The sequence below is a fragment of the Lampris incognitus genome, chromosome 1 (assembly GCF_029633865.1).
Source record: "Lampris incognitus isolate fLamInc1 chromosome 1, fLamInc1.hap2, whole genome shotgun sequence".
NCBI classification, from domain to species: Eukaryota; Metazoa; Chordata; class Actinopteri; order Lampriformes; family Lampridae; genus Lampris; species Lampris incognitus.
Genome location: NC_079211.1, coordinates 150,186,941 through 150,202,218, shown reverse-complemented (window position 1 = coordinate 150,202,218; position 15,278 = coordinate 150,186,941). Strand labels below are relative to the sequence as shown.

The 15,278-nt window shown below is 44.2% G+C and overlaps 1 protein-coding gene across 1 annotated transcript in view; it reads right to left on the bottom strand.

The window, feature by feature from the left end:
• The window catches only part of slc4a4a (solute carrier family 4 member 4a), a 134,677-nt gene that overhangs the window by 26,649 nt on the left and 92,750 nt on the right, over positions 1–15,278 (bottom strand). The window contains exons 11-19 of the mRNA XM_056275646.1: positions 14,723–14,897; positions 14,479–14,612; positions 11,228–11,502; positions 9,165–9,235; positions 8,893–9,078; positions 6,216–6,329; positions 4,866–5,027; positions 3,717–3,895; positions 2,184–2,256 (exon numbers count right to left, since the gene is read on the bottom strand). Coding sequence (XP_056131621.1) covers positions 2,184–2,256; positions 3,717–3,895; positions 4,866–5,027; positions 6,216–6,329; positions 8,893–9,078; positions 9,165–9,235; positions 11,228–11,502; positions 14,479–14,612; positions 14,723–14,897 — 1,369 coding nt within the window. The remainder of the gene's footprint in view (positions 1–2,183; positions 2,257–3,716; positions 3,896–4,865; positions 5,028–6,215; positions 6,330–8,892; positions 9,079–9,164; positions 9,236–11,227; positions 11,503–14,478; positions 14,613–14,722; positions 14,898–15,278) is intronic.

The following is a 15,278-nucleotide window of genomic DNA, read 5'->3' as shown; positions in this document are numbered from 1 at the left end:
ACGCAAGTACAGACGAAATTAAAAAAGCTTCCAACAATTCATATTCATAGCAAAGTGCCACCAGATACCACTTTAAGGATTAAGGTAGGCCTTGAGGAAGGAGGCTTTAGGTTCTTTCTTGAAGGAAGTAAGGGAACCAGTAGCTCTGACGGAGACCAGGAGCTCATTTGACTATCTTGGGGCCAGGTGAGAGAAAAGTCTGGGGAGGGGATGGGGATGAGTTAATACTGTTTTGAGTGATGGGTTTAACATTAATTGGCTAATAATGAGTTTGTCACGTCCATCCTTACACTTCCTTTTCTGTGTAAATTGACCTCGCTGATAAATCAGTCTGATCCTGATGTAGTTATCCTGACACGCCACATTGTCATTTCAGCCAGGAGAGACTAGTCAAGTTAAGTTCATTTGTATAGCCCAAAATCACCCATTTGTCTCAAAGGGCTTAACAATCACAACTACAATCAGTAAAATGTACGACACTCCCTATCCTTACACTAAAATATGTATAAAAAGTTAATAAAACTAGAGGCGTGAACTCAGTAGAGTGCAGATCCCCGCCAGGCATACGCATCTCCCTTCTCGGTGCTCGAACTTGGCGACAAACCCCTTTTCCCACCTACTGGAAGAAGGGAAATACATGCAGACACAGACAGAAAGACCGGTGTTTTTCCTGCCATTATAAGACTTTTGTGCAGCGCCCAAGTAGACTGAACGGGTAATATGGGGGGGAAAAAGCTGTTAATAAGCAGCGCTCAAGCTAAAAAATCTACCTAATAAAAACGTTTTGCCTGTCAGTCTGTGGATGTGCAGCCTCCTAGACGGACCCTCGCACGACAGCGACCGAGTCTGACATGAAATGACAGATCAGACTATCATAGTTTCAAAGCCCTTGTTAAAAGCGTCCAGGTGTGTTTAACTGTCGTGGTTTTCATGATATGAGGTGAATGCAGGTGAATGGCTGCTCTGCTGATTGATTTTCATTAATAAAACACCGGGAACAAAAAACACAGCTCAGCCATGGGAAATGTGTTACTGGAGCTACTGAGATGATGTCCAGCTGTGACTGTGATTAATCCTTCTCCTGAAATTGTATTTTTGTAGCAGCGTTTTAATATTGGACACTATGGCACTTCCGGTGATGTGACTTATTTTTGGTTCATCCACTGTTGCTCCAGTTCTCCTGTGCTGGCTTGCTGAATACAATCCACTTCTCGTTTACTTTCAAGACTCATACCGAATACATAATGTTAATTATGTTAACTCTAGTTAATGCTAATAGAATTTTGCATAAGAAACCAACTGTTTTCAGTCGTTATGCCACTGTATTGTTTATAAGGGCGGGGACACCTGCAGTCAGTTGAGACTGACGAAGTCAGTTAGATGAGTGATGAAACGTGTCCAGATGAACTGATTCAACTTTCTTTAATACTACTACTACTACTGCTACTACTGCTACCACTACTACTAATACTACTTCATCATACACACATAACATATAACATAGTTATAGACTCTTTATTCCAAGCTTCATTCCATTCCATTATCTGAACCGCTTATCCTAATCTCAGGGTCATGGGGATGCTGGAGACTATCCCAGCAGTCATTGGGAGGCAGGCGGGGAGACACCCTGGACAGGCCGCCGGGCCATCACAGGGCCGACACACACACACACACACACACACACACACACACACACACACACACACACACACACACACACACACACACACACACACAATTGTACCTAGGGGCAATTTAGTACAGCCGATTCACCTGACCTACATGACTGTGGGAGGAAACCGAAGCACCCGGAAGAAACCCACAGGCACGGGGAGAACATGCAAACTCCACACATACACAAAGGACGACCCAGGAAGACCACCAAGGTTGGACTACCCCGGGGCTCGAACCCAGGACCTTCTTGCTATGAGGCCACCGCGCTAACCACTGTGCCACCTGTTTTATTTTCCAAAATGGAATTTTTTTTTTTTTTTTGCTATAGCCAATAAAGAAAATACTGTTGTACTGGCAGGGATACAGTAGTGCACAGAAGCTGTTTCCATGGTTACCACTTGTAGCGCGCTTGGTGTTTACTCGTGGAGCGCTTGTCTGCCTGTCTATTCACATTGAGACCCCGCGGATCCAAGTCGTTTTGGACACGTTGCCAGTTTTTAACATCTTACCTTTAGAATCGGAGACATGAAGACGGACAGTCCTGTCAGGATGAACACACACACGCCGGTGAGTCTCTGCTCTCTGGAATAACAGCAGAGGAAACAGACAGACGTGATCAGCAGATCAGATTTTGAGTTGTTTTGCTATAAATTTCCAAAAGTTGCACGGATTCCTTTTTAACTCCACATTTCAAGTCAGAAGTACATTATCTGGCAACCCGATAATTGTTAATCATGTAGTTGTATGAAGAAATTGCTGCAATACTTCCTGGTAATTCTACTACAACTTGTCATTATAGTGACTTTACTTTACTGTTATAGCGTAGCAATTTCTTCACAATCTCTACCTAATTAGTGGCCAGTAAATTTAAGGTTACCCATTATTTCAATGAACTCTACATGGATCCATGTACAGTAAAATATCAATTTTGACTACTTCATGTATACCCAGCACTGTACATTCTTTCTCTTTTTTTGTGGTTGTATTTTCCCCCCTTTTTCTCCCCAATTGTATCTGGCCAATTACCCCACTCTACCGAGCCATCCCGGTCTGCAGGAAACCATTAACTTCACAAGTTCACAGCCTTTTTACCCAAAACAGAGACAACCGCTGTACTTCTAGGAAGAGCGTGTGGCTGTCAACCTTTACATCAATGGAAATCATGTCTAATGTCCTGTGGTGCAGGGACAGTGTTATCCTGTCTTGTTTTCTTATGGCACCAGAGAACACAGACACATTCTGTAAAAACGGAAACCAATCACAACTTCAGAGTGTCTTCAAATGTGGTCACATTAAGAACGAAAACCACCATACCATATGGGTATGTCGAACCAACATTTTTACCAAATATGCCATAAATGCCTCTATTTGAAAATTCTTCTTTAACATTTATTTGTCTCAAATTGATGTGGATGTTGGACTGAGCACATTGGGGCCCTATAATTAATATTCATCTTAAACATCCCTATATCCATCATCCAAACCGCTTATCCTGCTCTCAGGGTCACGGGGATGCTGGAGCCTATCCAAGCAGTCATTGGGCAGCAGGCGGGGAGACACCCTGGACAGGCTGCCAGGCCGTCACAGGGCCCCCCCACCCACCCACACCCACATTCACACCTAGGGACAATTTAGTACGGCCGATTCACCTGACCTACATGACTTTGGACTGTGGGAGGAAACCGGAGCACCTGGAGGAAACCCACACAGACACGGAGAGAACATGCAAACTCCACACAGAGGACGACCCGGGACGACCCCCAAGGTTGGACTACTCCGGGGCTCAAACCCAGGACCTTCTTACTGTGAGGCGACCGCGCTAACCGCTGCGCCGCTGTGCCGCCTCATTTTTGACAGAATACTGTTTTTCTCCATGTCTGGATTACAGTCGCTTGTGGGCTGGTTTTAGATGCACGGGTTGATTAAATGGAGGAAAGGTTTTTCATTCCTCTGATTGAGATTATCAGGTTTTAGAAACAGACTGTTTCATTACATTCGACAGTGTTATTGTTGCTGTCGATGATGTTGCGGCGTCTACCTACCTTACACCCAGGAACTTTGGCTGCTCGCCGGGCGCTGACGTTTCAGTTTCCATCTTCAAACTGTCGATGTGAGCTATGGAGATGACGGTGGCGGCCACGTACCACGGCAGGCCCATGAAGGAGCACACCACCATCAGGACCGCCACCCAGAAGAGGTCGAGGTGGTAGCCTGCGCCTTTCTGATGAAGCCACCATGTAAAACACAGCAGGACATTTGGGGCGTGTTAACACAGAATACACAGAAATGGATGAACACATTCACAAATCTAACAACGTTTTATGAAACTTAATGATTTCAAATAATGTCTGCACTGATATAACAACACTGACATCCGGGAGGTTCTCAGACATAAATTCTTGGTGTTTTGCTAATTGTGTCAAGGAAACTACAGTGATAACTTCTGAGTTGCACCAAACATTTTATTATATTAAAAAAAAAATCACTGCAAAAAGGTCAGATCTGTGAGTCTACGCGCTTTTTCCACATGACGGTATATCACCAAACTATAGACCTTGCTAGAATATCAGACCTAACAGCCAGACAACATGAAAGCAATTACCCAGTGTTCTCCACAAAGAAGTGTGGATAAACTGTTACGTCACTGAAAGACGCAAGTTAAAAATCCAACAAATAAAGAGGAAAAACAAAAAGACGGTTAAAGAGAGGAGGAATGCATGTGTCAGAAATGATGTACAGTAAGTAGGCAGCGCCTCAAGGGAACTACAGTGTATTAGAGAGTAATTCCCTATTGACTGACTTTCAAGAATTGCATCACTAAAAACATCACACACTGCTTGCTAAATTGTAAAAAAAAAAAAAAAGCCATTGCATGCACACGCACGCATTTTAGCTTAAAGTAATTAATGAAAAAAAAAACCAAAAAAAAATCCTACAGGGACTTCTGAACAAGTTCAGAGCTAATTGACATAATGTCGTACCCATCTGCCACCAGCAGTCAAGAGATTAACCTCCATCTCGGCACGCTCCAGCTGAGACCGCATCCATCCAACCGGACCCACTAAAATCCCCACTGACATTTAGTGTGTGCATGACTGGTATTTCCTTCCCCCCCACCTCCCCAGCAATAATGCCCCCCTGGTGTAGAATATTCACACGCCCCTGCCAAGCCCCGTGCCACCTGTACACACCTTCAGCTTGTGCTCCTTCCTGTTGACAATGACGGCGGTGATCTGCTGGTCCATGAAGAGCAGTATGGTGACTAGCAAGGCAGGCAGACCAGATGCCAGGTACACCCACCAGGGATTACCACCGAATGGGGCTACAAACCAGCCGCGGTTAGGGCTCGTTGGCTAGAAGGGTGGAAAGAAGAAAACCCGGCGGGTGAGTCGACCAGATGAGGAAGTGATCAAAATTACTCCCTATTCGGAGTATAGTGCACTATATCTACCTTCCTTTTGTTTAAGTGTCCTAATACCAACTAGGAAGTTTATTCACTATTTTGTGACTTCAAAAATCCCAATAATGCAACAGAAAATGCAGTGTCCAATCCATGTACACTACTTTATATTAAAAACAGCACAGTGCAATGCTTCACTTCTTCACTCTGCTCATGTGCTTTTTTTTTTAACTGTCAAATATGACATGATGGGAAAAGAAGAAGCTGCAAAATGACGATTAAGTAGTGTCCAAAATCTCGATTTACTACTCCCTATAGACCATCGTAGTGAGTGTTATATGTAGGCGATAATGAATGAGGGAGTGATTCACAGGCTACATCAAAATGTGTGACCCGTTGGATTATGTGACCCTGCTCTTTTAACACTAAATTTTGGCTGCCCGCGGATGCTAGTCCTAATAACACCAAACCCACATCTAAAATTAACCACCTCCAAGCTAATGCCACAACTTGACCACTTCTACATTTATACCAAAACTAAACCACATAAACTGCTGGATCTTGACTGAGAGTGGGGTCACATAATCTGACAGGTTGCAGATTTTGGTGTAACACCTGTTACAGGTATAGTTGGGAATAAAAGTGGATGTTTCTTACTTTGATTTTTTTCTTTTTTGATTTTAAGATTCGTTATTGATCCCTGTTGGGAAATTACGCTCTGCATTTGACCCACCCTAGCTGTGTAGCTAGGAGCAGTGGGCAGCCACTGTGCAGCACCTGGGGACCAACTCCAGTTCGTCTTGCCATGCCTCGGTCAGGGGCACAGACTGGAGTATTACCCCTAACATGCATGTCTTTTTGATGGTGGGGGAAACCGGAGCACCTGGAGGAAACCCACCACAGACAACATGCAAACTCTACACAGAGAATGACCTGGGATGACCCCCAAGGTTGGACTACCCCGGGGTTCGAATCCAGGACCTTCTTGCTTTGAGGCAACAGCGCTAACCACTGGGCCACCGTGCCACCAATTTTACATGACACAATACAAAAAAAGGAAAATAATTGCCCTGAGAAGTGTTACATTAAAGACACATATTTAGTGTAAACGATGTGGACATTTAGGGCGAGAACATCTTACCTTAAATTCAGTTGGCACGATGAGTTTTGGAGTGTCCACACCCACCAGTATATCAACCCCAACAAAGATGAGAATGGCCAGAATGATGGCAAAGTCGCTGATGAGTTTCCTAACCTATGGCAAGAGACCGAGAAATGCAAAGACTTGATTTCCTATTCAGGTATGCCATTCATATGTTCTAATGTGCTGATTAACAATACCCAATCCTGCAACGGTGGTCGACATTTTGCTGGATGTAAGAAATTAAGATCTAATAATCACTCGTTTAGGTTTGGACTGGGCAAGAAAAAAATGTTCTTGTTTATCATCTTCTGATAGTATCATACCAGGATGAAATTCAGATATTATGTCATGTCATGATACATATGTCTTTATGCATGCTCGGTAATCCAGGTAAGAAAATCAAAGAAAGTTGAGTCAGTTCAGCTGACACAACGTGTATTGAGAGAAACGTTTCATCATCATCGAAGTGACCTCTTCAGTCTCACCCGCCTGCAGGTATCCCCACCCTTATAAACAATACAGTGACTGCAGATGTCCCCACCCTTATAAACAATACAGTGACTGCAGATGTCCCCACCCTTATAAACAATACAGTGACTGCAGGTGTCCCCACCCTTATAAACAATACAGTGACTGCAGGTGTCCCACCCTTATATACAATACAGTGACTGCAGGTGTCTCCACCCTTATAAACAATACAGTGACTGCAGGTGTCCCCACCCTTATAAACAGTACAGTGACTGCAGGTGTCTCCACCCTTATAAACAATACAGTGACTGCAGGTGTCCCCACCCTTATAAACAATACAGTGACTGCAGGTGTCCCACCCTTATATACAATACAGTGACTGCAGGTGTCTCCACCCTTATAAACAATACAGTGACTGCAGGTGTCCCCACCCTTATAAACAATACAGTGACTGCAGATGTCCCCACCCTTATAAACAATACAGTGACTGCAGGTGTCTTCACCCTTATAAACAATACAGTGACTGCAGGTGCCCCACCCTTATAAACAATACAGTGACTGCAGGTATCCCCACCCTTATAAACAATACAGTGACTGCAGGTGTCCCCACCCTTATAAACAATACAGTGACTGCAGGTGTCCCCACCCTTATAAACAATACAGTGATTGCAGGTGTCCCCACCCTTATAAACAATACAGTGACTGCAGGTGTCCCCACCCTTATAAACAATACAGTGACTGCAGGTGTCCCCACCCTTATAAACAATACAGTGACTGCAGGTGTCCCCACCCTTATAAACAATACAGTGACTGCAGGTGTCCCCACCCTTATAAACAATACAGTGACTGCAGGTGTCCCCACCCTTATAAACAATACAGTGACTGCAGGTGTCCCCACCCTTATAAACAATACAGTAACTGCAGGTGTCTCCACCCTTATAAACAATACAGTGACTGCAGGTGTCCCCACCCTTATAAACAATACAGTGACTGAAGGTGTCTCCACCCTTATAAACAATACATTGACTGCAGGTATCCCACCCTTGTAAACAGTACAGTGGCATAACGACCGAAAACAACGATCAGTTTCATATGCAAATAGGGATGAGACACAAGGATGAGGATGTGCACATCCTTGATAGGGAGGAATGCTGCTTTGAATGGGGGGTCAAAGAGGCCATCTATGTGAAGAGGGAACGACCATCCCTGAACCGAGGGGGGGGGTACCTAAAAGTACATCTGCCGCTATCTTACAAAGCTGTGATTGCAACTATTCCCCATTCCTCTGTGAATAGTACGCATGGCCATTGAAACTCTAGTTAATGGTCACGGCAACTTGCATAAGTTGGTGGAGTGAACTCACGTTTGCAGCGGCCTCATTCAGTACCAGTGTGGGAAGATGGCAGCGTGAACTTACATTTGCGGAGGCCTCACCCAATACTGTCCATGCAGTGTCTTTGTCCACGACTAAGTTTGTGTCTTCGTTTGACGGTTGGGAGAACTGGTGCTGGATCAGCTGAGGAAGCCTGGTCTGCTGTGTCCGGTGGGCCCAAGGACCACGGCCGTGCCCGGAGCTGCGCCCGAAGAGGAAGCACCAAGGGCGGTCTGACAGGATGCGGAAGTGGGGCAGGCTAAGCTAACTGCTAGCCCATGCAGACCAGCAGTTCCAACAGTCATCCTGGCTGGTGTTCGCTCTCTTGGACAGTGATTTTTTTTTTGTAGTTTGGATATGTGTGTTCTTGTAGTGTTTGGATATGTGTTTTTGTCTTTGTGTTTCACTGCTGTGGGCTGGGGGAAATGATGAAATGCCAAATAAAGTGTTCCTGATTCCTGATATGAAACTCATCGTTGGTTTGGGTCGTTATGCTGCTGTATTGTTTATAAAGGTGGGGATGCCTGCAGTCAGTGAGACCGAAGAGGTCATTTACATGAGTGATGAAACATTTCTCTCAATAAATGCTGTGTCTAGATGAACTGATCCAACTTTCTCTGATTATATGAAAACTAGTTTTGGTTTGGTCTACTTCACATTACCAAACAGTTCAATGTGGCAAACTTTATTTGGATTCTTAAACATTGTATTTTTACAAATATTAGCGTAATTTTATGATATACATTGATATCCTGTGAAAGCCCTTACTACTACCTTGATAAGATTTTCTCTACCGTCCAGCGTGAAGTGAGGTAGCGATGGCGAGGAACTTACAGTGGTAGGGAAAAAAGGGCTCGTCTTGAACTTCTTGAGACACATGGAGCAGGTATAGGTACCGAAGAAGAGGATGAAGGACATGAGGGTGATGTCAGGAACATAGTCACAGGCCTTTCCCACCAGCTCGCCTCCGTACTTCAGACACTCTGACTTGGGGAGCGAGGACCACGTGGTGTTCATGAGCTGTACAGAGGAAACACAAGAGATGCAGGTTGACGATGTAATACAGTGTCAATAGAATCTGTCTGTCTGTCTGTGGAAACACCTACTAGGTCAGTGCTGTTCCACAAGCTGATTAAAGGTTCATCCAGAGGATCCCCGTTGATGTCGGTGCCGTTTTCTGTAAAAACACAAACAGTTTGTCAGTACAAGCCGTCTCTTCTCGCTGCATTTTAAACAGCAGTGTGTAACTGGGAGGAAGTGCCTGAACGAGACAGCTTTGCATGTGCTGTGTTTTTAATGTCACAGGCTTTCAGTACCTTCTGAACGTGTTGTGTATATGTGATATAGTTCTCAACGCAAATCACCCAGTGAAGCACCCACGCTACGCCCCGTGCAGTGTTCCCTCAGATTTAACTGTATCACCAGTCTGCGGTGGAGCATCAGATGCTCTGCCATGGAGGACTCCCCACAAAATGAATCTGTAAAGACCCCTGAACTCAGCGGTTATCCGCCTCCGGGAGCTTCCTGTTCACCGCCAAACAGCTGTTTCACCTCCTCTGGCTCGCCCAGGGTGGAGTAGACACTCTCTCTTTGTGTGTGTGTATGTGTGTGTGTTGCTGTGGGGAGCTATGGAGTCAAGATAAGGTGCTGCTTGTCTACCATGCACATTAAGGAGAGAGAGAAAGGGAGAGAGGGATAAACAAATGATGATAGAAACGTGTGCATGTGCGTGTGTGTGTGTGTTGGGGGGGGGTTAACAGTGATTCCAATCCCCCATCAGGGAGGTAAACAAAGGGTCACGCCGTCTGCCTTTTTCACAATCTGGACAACTGCAATACGTTTTGATGCTAATCTAAGAGCATGTGCACACTAACATGGATAAAATAAAAAACAAAATGTTCTCCCCCTCCTGTTTTTTTTTTTCTGGGAGGGGGGATTTTCTCCCCATTTGTATCCGGCCAGTTACCCCACTCTTTTGAGCTGTCCCGGTCACTGATCCACCCCCTCTGCTGATCCGGGGAGGGCTGTATCGAAGGACTACCACATGCCTCCTCCCATACATGTGGAGTCACCGGCCGCTTCTTTTCACCTGACAGTGAGGAGTTTCACCAGGGGGACGTAGCACGTGGGAGGATCACGCTATTCCCCCAGTTCTGCCCCCGAACAGGCACCCCGACCGACCAGAGGAGGCGCTAGTGCAGCGACCAGGACACGTACCCACATCCGGCTTCCCACCCGCAGACACGGCCAGTTGTGTCTGTAGGGACGCCCGACCAAGCCGGAGGTAACATGGGGATTCGAACCGACGATCCCCGTGTTGGTAGGCAACAGAACAGACTGCTATGCCACCTGGACGCCCCTTCCCCTCGTCTTGGTCTTCCATCCACACTAAGCCATAATCGGGGCGTTTTTCTGAAACACTGACTTATGATTAGTGTAAAGCTGCCGGCTCACGTTGTGCGTTCGTGCCCTTTAGAGGAGACGTCAGGTTTATTTTATTGTTTAGAGGAGACATCGGGGTTTATTTTATTGTTTAGAGGAGACATCGGGGTTTTTTATTGTTTAGAGGAGACGTCAGGTTTATTTTATTGTTTAGAGGAGACATCGGGGTTTTTTATTGTTGTGGCATTTCAGTGTGGATGGCAAACTTCTCACACATGATCGGAAAGTGCCGGACAAAAAACTTTCCCCTCACTTTCCCCATGAGGACCGCATTTTCCAAATTTCTCTGGAGTAGTTTTGGCCTGCTCCTACTAAGGCCGTACCTGAATACTCTGCAAAATACCTAAAATATACTACATACTTATGGTACTACAAACTGTTTGGTACTTACTATAGTAAAACGTGTTCGGTATGCATCATAAATCTATAATAATTTAATAAAAATATAATACTATAATAATCTATAATACTATCCTAAGTGACGGGAAGCAGATATGGTTCGCATACCCTACATCTCAGTGGTAACCACACAAGTTCAGCAGTTTGTTCTGGAAAAGTGTTCTGTGGATTCATACAAAATCCTTTCACCAAAAACAGCAAATGTTAAGACGACCAACCTATGAGTTAGTCTTTCCTGTTTAAGCCTATCTGTATAAAACTGCTCACAAAGTCAAACCCAATAACTTAAAGGGACATTTCGCCAATAACAAGGCGGCCTAGTTCTTACCTGCGATGGTGGGGGCCATGCAGAGGCAGTCGAATAAGGTGACGTGGTCCACCTTGTACTCGGAGTTGATGGGGTAGTGGTGAGCTAGCTTTATCATCTTCTTGAAGGCATCATAGATGAAAATGAAGCTGATAAGACAGGAGAAGCCTTCCTCTGTGAAGCGGGTGAAGTACTGGACCAGGTAGCTGGCGTCTGTGGCCACCAGCACCAGGCAGAAGAAGGCCGACCACAGGCCAATCCACAGGCGGAACTCCAGGTAGTCAAAATCATTGTCTCTGTCCGAACACAGCACAAAACAACCAGTCTGTGTGCATCCACATCTGGACTGAGGTTTGACCTAACTCTTTTTCATCAATTTACTTCTGATTTTTCCCTTTTTCTCCCAATTTAGTGGCCAGTTGATCCCTATTTTAGTTCAAACACCCACCCTCGTACTGCATGCGTTCGCCAGCTGCATCTCTCCGGCCGGCAGTCTGGAAGGAGACGCCTCCCCACTTCCGTGACAAGGCGACTCCAGGCCGAACCACTGCTTTTTCCCGACACACACAGAGACGCATTCATGTGACGAACACAAGCCGACTCCGCCCCCCTCACGAAGACAGCGCTGCCAATTATCGCTGCTTCATCGAGTCCGGCCATCGTCGGATCTGACGAGACCGGGGCGCGAACCCCGGTCCCCAGTGGGCAACTGCATCGACACAAAGCCGATGCTTAGACCGCTACACCACCGCGGACCCTGACCTAACTCTTGAAAAGTTTAGAAAACAAGTGGTTTGCAATCTTATTAACCGGTTTTAAAATGTGGACGGGGTTGGGTGATCAACAACATTCAAGAAGGGTTGATAAGAAGAACACGTCAACGGAGGAATCTGAAAAACCCTGGTTTCAAGAAATGTTTACCTTATAATCTCTATTGACACATGAACTTTTTTTGTGTTTATTTTTTTCTGGTATTTGTGCATTTCCATTCCGCTTCTCTTCACTGCATGCCAGACCTGGCGTAAACGCGCCTCTGATGGAGACACTGCTACTGTTAGAGACCGACACTCGTTTAGTATTTCAGAAGAGATTCTGAAAATGTTTAGGCCTGACTGTCAGACCGCCGTAGTGTTGTACATCTGCCGTGTATTCAGACGTTGGGTTTGAACAGTGACGCAAACGAATGAAAGTTTAGTAAACACGAGCCGCTGATTTGGTACTGATTCAGATTCAGACTAAACGCACGGCGTCAGAGGCTCTCTGGGTGACAGGGATCTGATAGAACAGCCTGAATCGTCGTATAGTACAGATGTGGTTTCGTGGTGTGATCTATTTCACATCATTTTCATGAACTCTAATGGGGACCGGCCGTTCGTGAAAAGTCTACCCGGCCACAGTGACGCTCGTCCGGCCTCACTTCACGGGAAACAAACTCCAGGCCGTATCCCCGACACCACAGTCACTCCAGTAATATAATAAGACTCTCCTGTATTTTTAGATTGTGTTAATTGGACTTTGTATAACTCCAATTCAAAGAAAATTGAAAATCAATAGACAGCAATGGTCCAACTAGCCATTAGCTCAAATCAGTTAAGAATGATCTCTATATTGATTGGATACAATAGGGTACATTGTTGGGCGTAATTTCATCTCCAATTGTCAAAATTATGATCAATTAAAAAAAAAAGAGTAGACTTTACAATTTGACTGACTTTATAATCTAATAATTTCATATGTGTGTGTGTGTGTATGTGTGTGTCAGCCCTGTGATGGCCTGGCGGCCTGTCCAGGGTGTCTCCCCACCTGCCGCCCTGTAACTGCTAGGACAGGCTCCAGCATCCCCACGACCCCGACAGCAGGATAAGCGGTTTGGATGATGGATGGACGTCTAGTAGACGTTTTCACCACAGACTCATGGATTAGCAGATAAATTCAAGTATTACTAACTGGCATCACAGGGCTACACAGTAATCATACCACAGTTTTACTACATGAAGTATTAGTGGTAGTGGCACAGTTGCAACCTGGTAATCGTATCATCCTAGTACTATATTAAGTACTATAGTACTACATTAAGTAATATAGTACTAATTCTATATTAATAGTACATTTGCTAAATTGTAATCACATTAGATGAGATTCACATGAGAAGTATTAGAAGCACATTTGCTACCTAGAGATCATATCATAGTAGATCCATATGAAGTACTAATAGAAGTACATTTTCTTTACAGTAATCGTGTCTTAGAACTATATGAAGTCAATGTCAACATTGACGCTATTCGCACACACCTTTAACATGTTGTTTAACTGTACTGTACATTAGCTGTGTGGTATGTCTGATTTTTTAATATATATTATTTTCTATATTATCTTTTTCTACATTATTTGTATATTCTGTATATATTTTCTTGTTTGCTTACTCTTGTTTTTCTTGTATTGTATATCAACTATGTTGTATGTTTATTTTTTTTATTTATTTCACTATTTTATTATCCTAGGATGCCTAACAACATCAGGCAATCAGGCAAAGGGACTGCCGATGGAAACTAGCCTCTTAGCTCACTCGGGTATATTCACATTTGTTTTGAATGTTGATTAATGTACATTGGCCCCTCCAAAATAAACATTTAAAAAAAAGCAGTATCAGAAAAACATTGGCTGCAAAGTAGTCATATTGTAGCAGGACTCTATGAAGTAGTATCAGAAGAACATTTGCTACATAGTAATCATCATAGTAGCGCTATATATTCATATAATAGCATCAGAATATAAGCTTCAAAGTAATCACATTACAGCAGCACTATATCAAGTAATAGTAGTGATACATTTACTACATAGCAATCATACTGCTACGCTGACGACACGGAGCTTTATCTCAGCACTAGACCATCCACTCCGTTCCACCCACAATCCCTTGTCAACTGCCTCCACCAAATACAAATCTGGACATGCCATCAGTGTACGAGTGTGAATTAATTGTAAAGCGCTTTGAGTGGCTGTTGCAGCGAGAAAAGCGCTATATAAAATGCAACTTGACTGATTGATTGATATCGTAATAGTACTATATAAAGTAGCAGTAGTGCATTTATTAACTGGTAAATCATATCCTAACCAAGAGTCCATGTCATACTATCAAGTGTATTTCATGTGAGTGTGTCTCACGGCAGACTCAAAGTACAAAGTATATGTACATGGACTCATCAGTGTAGTCAGTACTTGTCAAATGTGTAATGAACCTTTTGTCAGTAGTAAGAAAACAGGAAGCGTACTTGCTGAAGTTGAAGAGCAGGCGTTCAAACACCAGCACAGGGCCGGTGCTACTGAGGATGGTGAGGGGCTGGCCCCCCAACAGACAGAACACCCCACCGGCTATCGCTGTCCCCAGGAAACTCTCCAGCACCCCCTGTTGACAAGGAAGGGGAAATGTTCACTTTCAGGTGAGGTGAACCAGTGCGACGGCGTGTATTAGCGTCACACCCACAGCCCGTCCCCAGGCTTCAATCTGGGACCGACCTGCATGTTTTCCGTGGCGTCGCCAAGCAGACCGCCAAACGTGATGGCGTTTGTCACAGTTCCCAAGTAAATAAACAAAATGGCTGAGAGGGCCTGAATATGAAATGCGTCGGTGAAGTCACTGATAAAATACGGCACTTTTCTTTTGATGTCAAGTCTGAGACCCCCACAAAACCTGGAAAAAACAAACAAAAACAGACAAAAGATACTGTTAGCAAAATCCACAATATGGGAAAATAAGCACAATACAAGCTTATACAATATGAATACTAATATCATATTGACATTTTTGGATATTTTTAGCTTTTTTAGAACAGAACATCATCTGTTTGGGCTTTTATGCCAAACTTGTTCTATGTGCAAACCTACATAGCTAACCACAGAAAAGACTTAAAAATTAAAATTATACATTTGTTTTAGATCTCAGAAGATGAACCTATTCAAACCTCAGACTCTTTTCACATTTTATACAGAAATGATCCATCTGGACAGATAGAGCATCCCTTTAAGGCTAACTGTGGATACAAGGAAACCAGGTAAGTTTCATGTAATTTGA